Source organism: Tamandua tetradactyla, chromosome 8 (genome assembly GCF_023851605.1).
Source record: "Tamandua tetradactyla isolate mTamTet1 chromosome 8, mTamTet1.pri, whole genome shotgun sequence".
NCBI lineage: Eukaryota > Metazoa > Chordata > Mammalia > Pilosa > Myrmecophagidae > Tamandua > Tamandua tetradactyla.
The window spans coordinates 42,591,215-42,606,097 of record NC_135334.1 but is presented as its reverse complement, the minus strand read 5'-3'; the positions used below and the strand labels follow the sequence as shown (position 1 = coordinate 42,606,097).

Sequence of the window (14,883 nt, the reverse complement as noted above, 5' to 3'; positions counted from 1 at the left end):
GATGGCGGCGTCAGGATTGTACCAAGTTTGCTGTCACCGTATGACAGTAGTCATCTTTCAATCTGTGTTAAGCTTTAATGGTACAGTGCATAATGGGCAAATGTCTTCCTACAGTTGTGTAACAAAAATCCTCAGAGTATAAGCTAGTAGCCATGAAGAAACCACTGACCATTCTTTCTCCGTTATATCTAAACAATTCTCTAAGTTAAGCATTTAGGAAGTAATATTCACTCTTTTTTAAGTCCCCAGGGGGCTATTGATTTGTTCAGTTAGTTAAAATACGAAATTAATGACCCCAGATGCGTATTTGTCAACTTAGGTTCTTTTCCTTGACCATGAAATATGTCTCTAGCCCCAGACAGATAACTTGTCAAAAATGTTATTGATACCAAGGAAAATCATGGAAGGAAATCTAAATAAATGAGAATAAGTACAAATTTATACTTCAGGGGAAAAAAAATGTATCTAAGAAAGTATCCTACTTAAACTTTAGTCCATAATATTGGCAAAGGTGCATCTGTCTTAAAGAGAATGGTTTTGTAAATATGCTAACCTACTATGCTGTTGGAAATATTAATTCCAAATTCATTTTATTGTGTGCTTGTGAAAGTAAGTTACAGGAATAGCTATAACGTATTCATAAATGATAGTCAGACTGAAAATTTTTCAAGCCCATATAGCCATGTACTGTATCCTTGATCTTAATCTGCACTGCAGAAGTATGAGTCATATGCAATAAACACAATATTGGATTTATAGAAAGCTGTGCAGAAACAAGGTACCTTGAATATTTTAGAACCCATATGGTATTTTCCTGCAGGATTTTTTTAAACTCTTCTGTTCTTAGAATTTATGTAATATTAGCTTAATAATGAAATTCAGGATAACATCTGGCTTGCTTTTTATATAAACAAGTTGAATATTTTTAATTATCTTTACCAATTTGTACATTAGAACCTCAAATACCTGTTTTCCATTTCAGAAAGATCACCTTCGATGGATGCACAGAAGTACTTTTATACTGGAATATATAAAGAGTATATAACTTGAACTCATGTAAAACTCTATTAAATTTTTATGCCGACTTCACCACCTGGAATTGTTGGTTAATTTAACCTTCAACTGAAGTTTGTGAAAATCGACTAGGAAGTGTTTGTGTTTTTCTAAAACAGAACATGAAGTTTCTTTAAAAAATCATTTTAGACGTTTCTGTATAGTTCAAAACTTTAACATGTGATATATTCACATAAACAGAACAATATTTCCCAACTTACTTACTTTCAGGTAAAAATAGCTTTTAGACATAGTGATCTGAAGGGTTTGACACTGGCAATTAAGTGGTTCAGCCACAAATGGCACATGTAATTTTAGCTCATAACTCATCCAAGCCAAGCACCCAACTTCAGTGAGTTCAGTCTTCCGATGACAAGCAATGCTCACAAATCATGCTGAACAGGATAAATGTCATTAAATTCCAATGTTATAAGCCAGCATGGGGAAGAGGTGGTGGTGTTTTTATTATTGCTTACAGTACAAATAGAAGAATCCTTATATCTGAATAAGACTGTAAGGGACTATTATGCAAAGGATCCTCAGAGACTACCACTGTCCTTAAAATCGCACTGACTATACCTGCTAAGCAACAACTGTTATAATAATAATTTTTTAAAAAGCCATTGGAAAAGTGATTCACTAAATTGTCACAATTTACATTTGCCAGCAAAATCTTATTGCAAAGAAAAAATGGATACAGTTTTGATGATTTAAAGAGATTTTCCCCAAACCTTCCTAAAGCCTCTGAGGGCTTCCATCATACTTTTACCCTGTGGTTTTCAACCATTTCTTTCCTTTGACTTTTTTCAGTTGTTACCCAGTATTGTCCCCTCACACTCAGCATAAAATCCAAACTCCTTACCATGACCTTCAAATCTCTTTTATATAGCACCTTCTGACCTTTCTGATTTTTGTCACCCTTCTCTCTTCTCTTCCTTACTATGTTACAACAACACAAGAATTTTTTTGTTTCTTCAACATGACAAACTCATTAACACTACAGAGATTTTGCCATTGATGTTTCTTGTTTGTTTGCGCCTGTTTGCATGTGTATGTAATTTTTTGTTGTTGTTTTTTGATGTGGGTTGTTTGTTTAGTCTGAAAAGCTCTTCCCCATAACGTTCATGTGGCTGGTTCCACCTTGTCATCACCCAGCTCCCTATCTAGTGTTATCCAAAGTCCTCCACTTTATTTTCACCCAATTTTATTCTCTGAATTACACCTAATGCTATCTGGAATGATCTCATTCATTTGTTCATTGACAATCTTCTCTCTGCTAGAATATAAAACTCATCAGGGCAGAGTCTTTCCTTATCTTCCTTACTGCCTTATCCTCAGAATCCTACATATAGTAGATATTTCCTTAGTATTGTTGAGCAAATAACTAATTGTATGAGTGAATGAATATGTAATCCTTTTCCCAAAACATTGTAATTAATTTTTAAAATCAGATAAATAAGGAAGACTTTGCCGAGTATGGAGTAGTAATAGGATAGACAACAAACCTAGACACTTTATTAAATACGTTGCCACGTCTTCTTACATGCTTAAGGTAGAGAGGCAGTTATATTGGAATAGAATGAAAATATGCTTGGAAATGGTGTGATAGAAAAGGGTGTTGGGAGTTTCCTATAGATGCAACCACACAATAGTTCTTTGAAGCTTGGTGCTCCCATCTTTAATTAAATCCCTCACAATTTTCTTACAACTCCTTCCCACCATCCACACCCCATTCTTTGCAATACACACGCACATACACACACGCACACATTCTCACGAGGAATGTTCATCTAAATATTAAAAACTAAATGCAATTAGCAAAGCATTATTGATATGATGGATTTTAGCTAAATTTCTTTAAGAAAGAAGTTATAAATAGGAGAGCTAAAGAAATGTCTTATGTGTCCACTAAGATTGTTTTATATCCAAGAGCGGAGTTTTTGCACTATCAGTTGATCTATCAGTTAAAGAAGGACGAAACACCTTATTACTTGCCCTATTTGCAGCTGTAGAGTCTTACCCAAACTTGTGGCCTCAAAGCAATGCCATGTATTCATTGATCTCGAACTTGGGACCTGGAACTTCCAACTACAACCTCTTTAACCTCCTGCTATAGATGCTTCTCCACATTTATTAAGTCTTCCCCTGGGTTTCACATGGTCTCTACTTAATTTGTATGGTCACCAGCTATACCTAATTCAGTTCTTACCAGTCATCTGTGTCTCCCTTAGTGTCCATCATGCCAACTTTTAAATTCTGATGACCTCTGTTTCTAGTCATGAGCAAACATAATGTAGCTAAAGAAACTAATGGGACAGTGTTGGCTCAGCCCTCTGCTAATTCATGTTTTACATTTCATATAGACTCTCGATGCTGTTCAACAGCATTACTGTTCATCCATTATTGATTCCCCATTGCATTGCTCACAGTGATTTTTCCTGACCTTTTCAACTCTCTTCAGGCTACAAGCTAGCATCTTCCAACTTCTGTACTTCACTGTTATCACTGGAATTGATTTGGATTGAAATGAATTGCATAAAATGGAAAAGAAAACCTCTAATGTTCTCTTCCAAACTTCTACTTTATTCTACCACTATTCTCCCAATTTATCCAAGCCTGAGACTTTGGAATAATATTCCAGTCCCACTCTTGATTCCTGCTTTGCAATATCTAATATGTCACCCCACCCTTCAGCTCAAAAGCATTTACTAGCTCTCTATTAGCCATATAATAAAGTTCAAATATGACCTGATAGTTATGATCCTCAAACTCTCCCCTCAATCTACTTTTCTCCAGCTATATATCTTCCTATCACTTTGATCAAACTTAAACCAGCTCCTTTCTCTCTCTTCAAATATGCCTTGAATTTTTTAGTCTTTGACACATTTGTTTATTTATGCCATTTTGGACGTGATAAAAAGAAGTCATTCTTTTCCATCTTTACTACTAGCCTAGATTAGAGTGTTTCCTTGGAATCTTCAAACTGGAAAACCCAGCAGGAACAAATCCCTCCAGGTTCAATATCTTAAGGAATTTTTTGCATCCCAGAGATAAGAAATAAATTCCTAAGTCACCTGGCTGAAAAGCAGCAGGGTCTGTGTGAAAGTCTCAGTTTTACAGCAGTTGTGCAGCCTATCATTGAAATCTGTACTTTAATTTTTTTGTTTGTCTTTATATGGAAGCTTCTTCATCTCTTTCAGGTCTTTTGTTAAATATATATATTTATTAAATATATATTAAGCAATATTGCTATATATATATATATATATAGCAATATATATATATAGCAATAAGAAACACACAGAATATTTAATCATGGATTTGAATTTTGCTCTCAGATTCTTTCAATTTTCAATACTTGGTTGAACAACTTGGTTATAGAATTACATTGACTACATCTTCACTGTGCCCCAACTCTCTATTCAAAAGTGATTTTTCTCTTATTTTACTGGCAAATTCTTAAGTCATTTTGGAAATGTCATTGCATTGTATGTTTACCTATCTGGCTGATGGCTTCCAGACTTGCTAGCTGTTCCTTCACTATTTCCTACTTGATTTGGCATTTTTTCAGTTCAAAGGGCTTTATTTGGAACAATTAGATCTAACCGGGGGTCCCTTTTCCAGATTACTAATGGTAATATAACCAGCTTTGACACCGATCAAGGAATTATTCTAGTTTGACCCTTTGTAAACCAAGAGAGTTCTCAGTTATCCCTTGTATCTTGGGATACTTCCAGTTAGTTGCAAGTGGTGGTTAATTTCATGTGTCAACTTGACTAGGTTACTGTGTCCAGTTGTTTGCTCAAGCATTGGCTTATTACTGTGAAAGTATTTTATAAATGGAATTTGCATCTATAATTAGTTGATTGCATCTTCAGTCAACAAAGGAGGTTGCCCACAGCAATGTGGACTGTCTCCTCATCCGACAAATAGGAGGTCTTAAAGGCCAGAATTTAGGGTTTTCAAGGTCAGAGGAAGAATTTCTGCTTCAACTTAGCATTGTCTTTTGCTTGAATTTCTACCCAGTTAGTGTCCCCTTAAGAATTCAGACTAAGGACTTAAACATCATCTTTTTCATAGTTTTCAGTTTACAGCCTGCCCTGAGTGGAGCTAGCCAGCCCCCATGTTCATGTGAATCAATTTCTTATTATCTTTCTTAAATCAACAACTATACCAGCCTGTTTGGTAAGTTAAAATTATTCATTCCATTATTCATTACAAATCTACAGTGATATGCTGTGTGCCAAACATTATTCTAAGCCCTAGAGATAAAATAGTGAACACGTTATAGACACAATTTTAACCCTCCTCTACCTGAAATCCAAAGAGGAAATCATCTACTAATTAATAATCACACAAATAAATAGAAAGTTTCAATTGTGATTTCAACTGATAGTACATGGTACTATAGATGCACATAATAGAGTGATTTTATTTAGATAGAGCAGTCAGAGAAGTCTTCTCCAAGGAATTTCACCTTGAACAGAAATTTGAGGTTCCAAGCCTGTTTAGCTTGGACTAATTTAGCTTAGACTACATATTACCTTTTTTTTTTTTTTTTAATGTTTTGTCATTATTTACACGGAATCTTTAAATTGAGTCTCCACAAAGTATAATGAGCAGTTCATTGTATGTAATTGAAATTGATGATTAAAGTAAGAAATACTCTTTGGTGTTTGCATTATTGGGTTTATTTCTCTGCATTAATCTAGCCTACCAGATAGTGACTAAACCTCCATTCGATGGGTTTTAGCAAGGCATGTGTAGAACTTTGATTCCATGAATTATTGACATGGAAGTAGAAGAAGTCTGTACTTATAGGCTTATAGGCCTGGAAGTAATGTAGGATAACATCAAATATGTGGTATAAAGCTTTTTGTTTTAGTGAATTTAAAGCAAATGCCTGTTTAATGGTTTGAACCCCAACAAGTTTAATTTTTCACCAAAAACTTCTAAGAAAATTATTGGGAAAGCCCCCAAAATCAAATTTTAAAAACTGAATATATTTATAGCATTAAAAAAAAACATGTGACAATAGTCATATGTGTTGAATCAGTAGGGCTCAGAATAGTGCAGAGAATGTGATGTTACCTAGGTGATAGGAAGCCAGGAAGGTTGTTTTGCTGCGGTGAGTCAGTGCCAGCATCAAGAGGATGCATCTAAGAATTATTCATCATGAGGGATCAGACAGTAACACCACTAAGACCCTAGAGCCTGGCACCTTTAGTTGTTGTCTAGAAAGAGAAGGGACAGTCATTTTATAAAAGAGGTCAGTACACAACATCTTACTCATTACCACATTAATTTGTCATATGATTTGCTTTGAACCCTCCACTGGTTGTCAACACTGAAGCCAACCCTGGCTTAGCTCTTTTCTTTTTCTGCCAAAAGCATAAGGGCTCTTTGGCCTCTTTTCTTTTGGGTCCTCTCTATTTTTCAGTTTTTAATTTTTTTGAAGAGAAGGAGGAAGAGTTTTCCTGTCTTCCATACTACTTCCTCATCTGAAAAATGATAAGGTTGAACTAGCTAACTCCAATTAATTAAGAAATTCCAAGGCTCTGAATAATAATTTTTTTTTTAACATGGGCAGGTTCTGGGAAATGAACCAGGGTCTCTGGCATGGCAGGCGAGAATTCTGCCACTGAGCCACCGTTGCACTGCCCTGAATAATAAATTCTTAACTGTTGTGTGAAGACCTTTGTTTCATATTACCAGCTTAACAGCAACTGTGAAAGTTACAAGATATGTTTTATTCATTTTTCAGCTTTAAAAGCCAATGGCTTCACAAGAGAAGAAAATGTTCCAACTGAACATTAGTTCAATGAAATGAATCAGTCAGACAGCAGTGCTGGGGCCCTTGATTAAGGATGGATTGAATACATGAGAACATGGTTTCTGCTCAGAGTCTGTGTTGTCATTTGCTCAACAGCCCTGACCGTGAAGAAATGAGCACACTGCGTCCATTTTTCTAAAATGTATTTTCAAATAAAATATTTATTTTATTGACCCTATATCATATAGTATTGTCCCTGGAATAAAACTTTAAAGATTAATGCCCATCTGACACTGAATCATTACAGCTAAAAATAAAATGTAATGAGATTTCAACTAAATGAGTGGCATCTGTATACTATTCAGAGTCTAACTACAGTGGCGCATTTATCATCACTGAAACATTTGTCCCTTATTAATCTATTTTAAAGATGCACTGTGTTGATTAGCTGTAAAAGCCTTTTAGGAGAACTTTTATGCTCTGATTTAAAAAAAAAAGCCAAAAGATGGCAGAAATAGGGCCACTATTAACAAACCTTAAAAACAAAGCTATTAACTATATTAATATAATATTTATGTAATTTATTCCAGAATATATATATACATATACAGGAAACTAATTCTAGCCAGCATTCCTTAAGTAATGGCTGAAAATGTATTTTCTCTATAAATAGAACACTGATAAACCAATATTAAGATAACAACCTAAACCTTGTTTTCACTTTTATAATGGTTGGAAATTGTACTTCATCTATTATAGAAAGTAAATCACACCACTAATTGTCAGAATCCTTACAATAATATATTCATAAGCAATATTTCAGCTTTATAAGGGTTTAGATATACTATCTCCCCATAGGCCTTAATACTCTATTTCTAATAATATTGAGCCTTATTATTAAATTATAGGAAAAGCTTTATTTCTTCTTTCATGGAACGATTCTGTCATTTTTATTGCCACCCTACTCTAAACTTGATTAAAAATGGTGAACTCAAATATATACATATCTTTGTTTTATATTGTAATTATCATATTTTAAACATTTTTCTAACTTTTTAATTGTGATACAACTTTCAAAACTCAGAGCATAACTCCTTTTCTTCCCTTCCTTCTTCCTTTTATCTTTTCTTCAAAAAACATTTACAAAACAATATAATATATGCCAAGTTCCATGAAAGGTCTGTTAAATAGGCAGACACTTGGAAATTATAGAAAAATAATTGTAACCACTATAATAAATTCTACAATAAGATGTAAAATGCATGCCCAAAGCCCTTGAGCACACATCCCTGTCACTGCTGGGCTTTTGATTTCCATAAAGATCTTTCTCTGTCATTAGATTTGAACACATATAAGGCTGGATCTATGTTGTGTCCTATAAACCCTGTCCCCACTCACCTTCCACTGCAGAACACAATGCTGTACATATACTAGATACTCAGTAAATGTTTGTTTAGTTAAATAGAATATACTTAGAATGTCACATACATATGCAATATGGAGGTATTCTTTAAAATAATAACTTCTGTAAGATAATTTCAGAAGGAATACTTGGTTATGGTACAGAATTAGAAAGCTCAAGTATGAAGAATAGCATGTTCCCTGTATCCTCACCACTGAGCATTAACCACCATGTACAGTTTAATGCATTCCTTTCTACTCTTTTCCTTTGCATATTTGGCAAATTAACATTCATACAATTATATTTATGTATAATTTTGCATTCTACTTTTGTCATTTATTAGATTGTGAATATTTCCCATGGAATTAAATAGTCATCAAATTTTAGGCAGTTTAGTGACTGCCTAATATTCCATCATAAGAATTTATTATTTAAACATTAGACTATTATTGCACAATTAGTTAGGTACTGTATTTTGTAATTATAAATAATAACACAGCCACAGTCAATATCCTGGTACATAAATCTTTGTTGCAGTCATTGATTATTTTGCAAAGACCAGATTTGGGCAAATAGCCACATATAGAGAAAAATATTGGGGGATTTAATAATTGCATTGTAAATTCCATTTTTGTTCAAGCTGAAGATTGTTTCAAATTAGAATCATTATTACCTATTATTTTAAAAAGTCTTTCTTTAAGAAGACTAATTTAAACATTTTCATAGAAGTTTAATACTCAGAAAAGCAAATTATTTTAAGTTAATAGTTATTTTCTACAGTATTTCCCATGAGGTTTTGCATGCAGGTAATAGTTAATAAATGCTTTTTGAATAGGTGAATAAGTAAAATGGATGAAATGGAATGGAATAGGTGGGTCAAAATACAAGTGCTTAAGTGATTTGTTGGCAGTCATTCCTACTAGAACACATAAGCTCAATTTCAAGTCTTTTTTCATAACAATTTCAGGATCTTCCCTACATATCCTCATCTATGAACACTTCCCAAAACAAACTACTTTAAAATCTGTTCCAGTTATCCACTGTTGCCCCAAAACTCAGTGACTTAAAACATGAATCTGCTCTTTTCTCTCATGGTTTTGGCAGTTTAAGGGCACAGCTTGGCAGTTCTTGTCTGGGCTCTCAGATACGGATGAGCCACATAATAGCTTAGGCTGGAGTCATCCAAAGGCTTCTTCATTCCATATCTGGTGTCTGTGGTGGGATGGCTGGGATAGTCGGGGGCAAGTTGTATCTTTCTCTCTTTCCATAGGTGTCTCCAAATGGTTCCCCTGAGCTTCCTCAGCTATGATAATCTCAGCCTAATAGCGCTTCTAACATGGCAGCAGGCGTTCCCATAACAAGGATTCCAAGGGACTTAGGATAAAATTTCTTATAACCCCACCTCAGAAGTCATGCAGTTTCTCTTCTACCATTTTCTGTTGGATCAGATAGTCACAAGCCAGTCAGATTCAAGGGAGTGAAATAATAGATCCTGCCTTTCAATGAGAGTATAGCTTGCTTGTATAGGAGGAGGAGGAAGTAATGGTGGCCATCTTATGAGGCTACCGCAAAGTTCTTAACACTTCCTTCAAATACCATCTCCATCTCTACCACAAAATAACACATGTTTCTTCTCTCTTTCCTTCCTTCATCTGAAACCACTTCCCAGACTAACAGTGAAAGGAGGAAGGACCTGTGTGCTTCTCGTTTTCTTCTATTGACCGGGCTTTACAATTAGATCCAAACTCATATCTCAGCAGTGCCCATTAATAGCAAAGGGACTTAGCCAAGTATCTTCTCACTAGAATGGATTATATTTGATAACCAGTGCATCCATAACACCAAATATATAATAAATATTCAGTAAATATTGACTAATCTCTGAGGTCCCATTACCTCATCTATGAGGTTGTGATAATAGTGCCCACCTCCCAGGGAGATAGAAATAAATGAACAAGATAATGTTTGCATAATGTCTTAATACTGTATAGTGAGGATTGCTGTCAGTGCTAATATTAGAGTTAATATTCTTATAATTGTTATCTTTATTATAGAGGCGTCTCTACCTCATCCACATAGTCTAACAACTTGTTAAACATTTTCTTCAGTACCTGAATTTCATTATCTTTCTCACATCATCCTTAACCACTATTTCAGTGGCTTGAACACTGGTATTGATGACCCATTAGATATACTCTTTCATATATCCTAGACCATGTCAACTCTAATAATAATCATAATACCCACCGTAGATATACACAAGCCAGATTCTCACTTAAAACTACTCTGTATTGTAAAATCATAAATTCTGCAAATTCCTATTATATATATATATAATACAGATATATATATATATCCCTCATAATAATCCAGTTTCCTTGACTCATGTATTTTATTCTTGTCTATCAATATCATTCTGGCTTCACCTGACTCCAACCCCAATTGACTCCATGATATGGTCATCCATATCACTGGCATCTTTGATGATCAGCAATACCTAAGTTACAAACCCCTAAACCTGTATGGACTCTACTAACTGCTTTCTCTGGCCCTGGCTGTGGCTCTCTCAACTTCTGAGTTGGTCAGTTCCACTTCAAAATGATGCTATGTAACCAAACTTGGACATCAGTACTATTTCAGGATCTTTGTATTTTGCTCTATTTTATATCCTTCCACTTTCATAATGTGCCTATCTCAAAGCTTCCCCATTTTTTCCATCCCCCAGTTCCATTCTCACTCAATTATCCTCACTTTGTGGATGGTTTTATTTTCTTCTGTAGGGGGAAAATAGGTTTCTTTTGAAATGAACTGACTCAGCTTTGTCCCTTACATTCTCAATAGTTTTCTGAGTCTCTAGTCCAAGTTTCTCCCTTCATTTCTCTCCTAAAGAAGCCATGTCTTCTCTAGGCTATCCTCTACTCCCTTCTCACAATCCCAACTTTCTCTCTCCTTGCTGATGGAAGTCCCTATATTGTAAATCTTTAGTTTCTGCCAATTACTGCTGGTTCTTCTCAATCTTGATAGAAGTGCTCATCTCACATTTCCTTAAAAAATAAAAAAATAGTCATTTCATCCAGCTGGGCTTTTACATTTTCTCCATCTCTAAGTCCCTTCATTGTTGAAATTCTCTTCTGAGAGGTCTCCACTAATTGCCTCCATCTCTTTGACACCAAACCATCTCTTAGCTTATTGCAATCTAGTTCAGCCTTTACTGATCAAACCCCCAATCACTAAACCCTAAGAGCAACATGCTGTAAAAAAGCAACAATTCAAAAACTAACAATAATTTCAATACTTAATGGTGGAGTTTTTGTTTCCAATCAAAATGAAAAATAATTTAAGTTGCAAGCTGCAACTTGAATTATACACATTGTGGAATTGAAGAATACTAATAAGAAAACTGGCATTGCTAAATTTTAGTCTTTAAAATGCAAACGGTTGTGCATATCTTAAATGCTATTGCAAATTACTATTTAAGGAACAGAAATACAAAGGTAGATTTGTTCAACTCAGAGCAGTGTTATTTCTTGAAGCTGGCAGTCCACATATACCAGAGAATGATCATCACTATTCTGAACCATCCTTTCATGATCAAAAGGTAAATAACCTCCTCTGATTCACCACCCTCCCCACCCTTAACACCCCCACCCCCCGCCAAAAAAAAAAAAAAACTCTGGTCACATCCTCCTTTGAACTCCATACAGAATTTTGCCCATGCCTCACTTCTGGTATATGTCCTTCTTTGGTTTGTGCTATCATTATTTCTGAGCCTTTTATTTCTCCCCTTTTAGAACCTAAGCTACTTGTTTGTACATATCACCATGTTTATACATTTTAGGTTCTCTGAACATGAAAATTAGTCCCACAGCCTATAGTTTTTACAAAAATGGGATCATTTTTGTTTCTGATATCATGGAAACCAACTTGTATCAATTTTCATTGCAAAACATGTATTTCATTTAGATAATTACATAGTTTCATAGTTTGATTGGCTCCTTATTGGAAATACAATTTCTCAAGGTTCTTCTTTATGGTTTGTACAGTAACTTTATCCCTTGCCTTTTGCCCATAGGTCCCCCAGGCCCACCCGGGATAGTGATAGTTGAGGAAATCACCGAAAGCACAGCCACCCTGTCCTGGAGTCCAGCAGCTGACAACCACAGCCCCATCGCCTCCTACAACTTGCAGGCTCGTAGCCCGTTCTCCTTGGGCTGGCAAACAGTAAAAACAGGTAAAAAGGATCTAAGGCAATGTCAAACAAAACCAGACCAGTTTTCTGTCTCCTGGGCTTTATTGGCTGATAATCTCAGAGAAATCTCTTTTGGGTTCTGTAGTATTTTTGACCTGACCAACTCAAGGTTGGAGTTGACACCGACAGGTGTCATTAATACAGCTTGTATTAATGGAAGAGCCCGGGATAGGAGTAAGATCAGGAGTTCAGTGTGAGGCATGTTAAGTTAAAAAACATTTAATGAGGTTACGTTTAACTATTAAACTTCCAAATTGAGATGCCTGGGTATATGCATCTGGAGTGTAAGAGAGAGGTGTAGGATAAAGAAATAAATTAGGGAGTTATTGGCATATAAATCGTATTTAAAACCATGAGACTGTATCACCTCCAAGGAACTTTAGTATAAATAGATAAGAGAAAAACATGAAAATGATGAAAATAGGTGATAGCTGCAAGGGAGGAAAGGCAAAGAGAATTTTGTTTTGTTTTGGTGGGAAAAAATACCTGTATGCTTGTATCCTTCTGGGAAAGATCCGTTAGGGGCCACTACAGGGATTAAAAAAAAGAGACACAACTTGAGAGGGCTACAGGGGAAAATTTCCTCAGGGGAATTTAGGTTTCTATTGGAGTCAAAAGTTGAAGGAATGTTCAGAGAAGAGATTGAGTATATGAGAGATTTTGTTAATGATGGATCATGAATTCCAAAGGTCGGAGTGGAAGAATTTCAGGAATTAGAAAGGGATAGGAGCTGAGGCAGAAGAGAAAATGTGCAGAATTCTATGGGGATTAGAATGAAGAGGATGAGAAATGACTTAGATGTCCATGGTTGCTTAAGGTGACTGATGTCAACAAGAGTAAATGAAGCAGGTAAGTCCTGGTGGACCCAAGATAAATGGTGGCGATGCAGTATATGTTGGGAGCTAGGGAAGGCTGGGTGACTGAGGCTGCCTCTCAACTCCTCCTTCCTCCTTTTATGTTTGACAGGGCATAGCTCAGCATTCTATCAAACTATACACTGAACAGTGGCCTTTAAGCCCCTTCCTTTTAGAATGCTCAGATATGATTCAGTTGCCAGTGTAGCATGAGCAAACAGCTTTTCTTCATTTCACTGCTTGAAAAAAAAAAGTCAATTCTGCCATGTTGCAGAACTTCTCAGGTATCCATACTGCTTACTCATTGATCATTTACCCTCCACAGAGCTGGTAATTTGGTAACATCCAGATATATTTTAGGAGAGATTTTCATGAGAGTTCTAAGATGAATTTAATCCTACCATATCATAGTAAAACTATATGACATCAACAAATCAGGAGTCCACTCCTACCCCCCATGGTTAAACAGAAATCCAGAACTAGTATAAATCCAGAGGACTTTTGTGCACCATGAGGCAGGCCCTACACTTTCCCCCATTTCATCCCTGTAACAAATTGTTCTTCTAAAATATTTCTTAGACAATACAGATGAGTGAACAAGAGCAGCAGGTCCCAAATAGAGCATATTTGCTATGTAAAAAATTATTTTATTACATGGAAATTGTATTTGACAATTTTGTGCTTTAATAAAATATAACTGTAATACAAAAGTTACTCCAAGGAGGGTTCAGAACTTCCTTCTAGGTCCCACAAATTAGAGCTTTTAAATTAGACAGGTATATTCTTCATCTCAGTTTACAACTGCCAAGCGCCTTAGCGTGCTTGTTTTGTCAGAGCTGGAAGAGGAAAACTGTTCAAGAACTTTCCCAAGAATTTGAGAAAAAAGAAAAAAACCTACTTAAATTATAGCATTGCTTGACCTCTTGCTCGGGGCTGATGGGTAGACAAAATGGTTTTTAGTGTAGAAAACGACAAATTATGTATAACGATGAGAAGAAATAATTCTAATTAAATCCAACAAACTTGAACATATGCAAGTGCTTAATTCCTAAAGATTTATTTTCATTTTGCTAAGAAGACGAGCAATGAGGCCAGGTTAAAAGGAATTATACATCAACCTGCTGATTTTGTCAGTAGATGTGATATCCTGGATTGCCATATAACAGTTTTCCCAGCCCTCCTAAGGACGTGACATCTCTTTCTTCTCTGTAGTTCCAGAAATCATAACTGGGGACATGGAGTCAGCCATGGCAGTAGACCTGAGTCCCTGGGTGGAGTATGAGTTTAGAGTGGTAGCCACCAATCCGATTGGGACTGGAGATCCAAGCACCCCATCTCGAATGATCCGCACAAATGAAGCAGGTAAGAGTTTAGAGTCAGAATCCTAAATTTGGTATGCCTCTAACCTCTTTGAAGTCAAGTTGAATTAACCATTATTGCCTACCTTAGCATGTTATATCCTGATTCATTCCAAAAAATTATTTTCTTTAAAATAAATCATTTGTTTTCAGACATTTTGCTTCATGATTCCCCCAAATAGAACCTTTTAGAT

At 35.6% G+C, this 14,883-nt stretch overlaps 1 protein-coding gene across 1 annotated transcript in view; it reads left to right on the top strand.

Annotated features, from left to right (window-relative positions):
• The window catches only part of CNTN5 (contactin 5), a 495,183-nt gene that overhangs the window by 420,027 nt on the left and 60,273 nt on the right, over positions 1-14,883 (top strand). The window contains exons 15-16 of the mRNA XM_077114702.1: positions 12,301-12,459; positions 14,544-14,693. Coding sequence (XP_076970817.1) covers positions 12,301-12,459; positions 14,544-14,693 — 309 coding nt within the window. The remainder of the gene's footprint in view (positions 1-12,300; positions 12,460-14,543; positions 14,694-14,883) is intronic.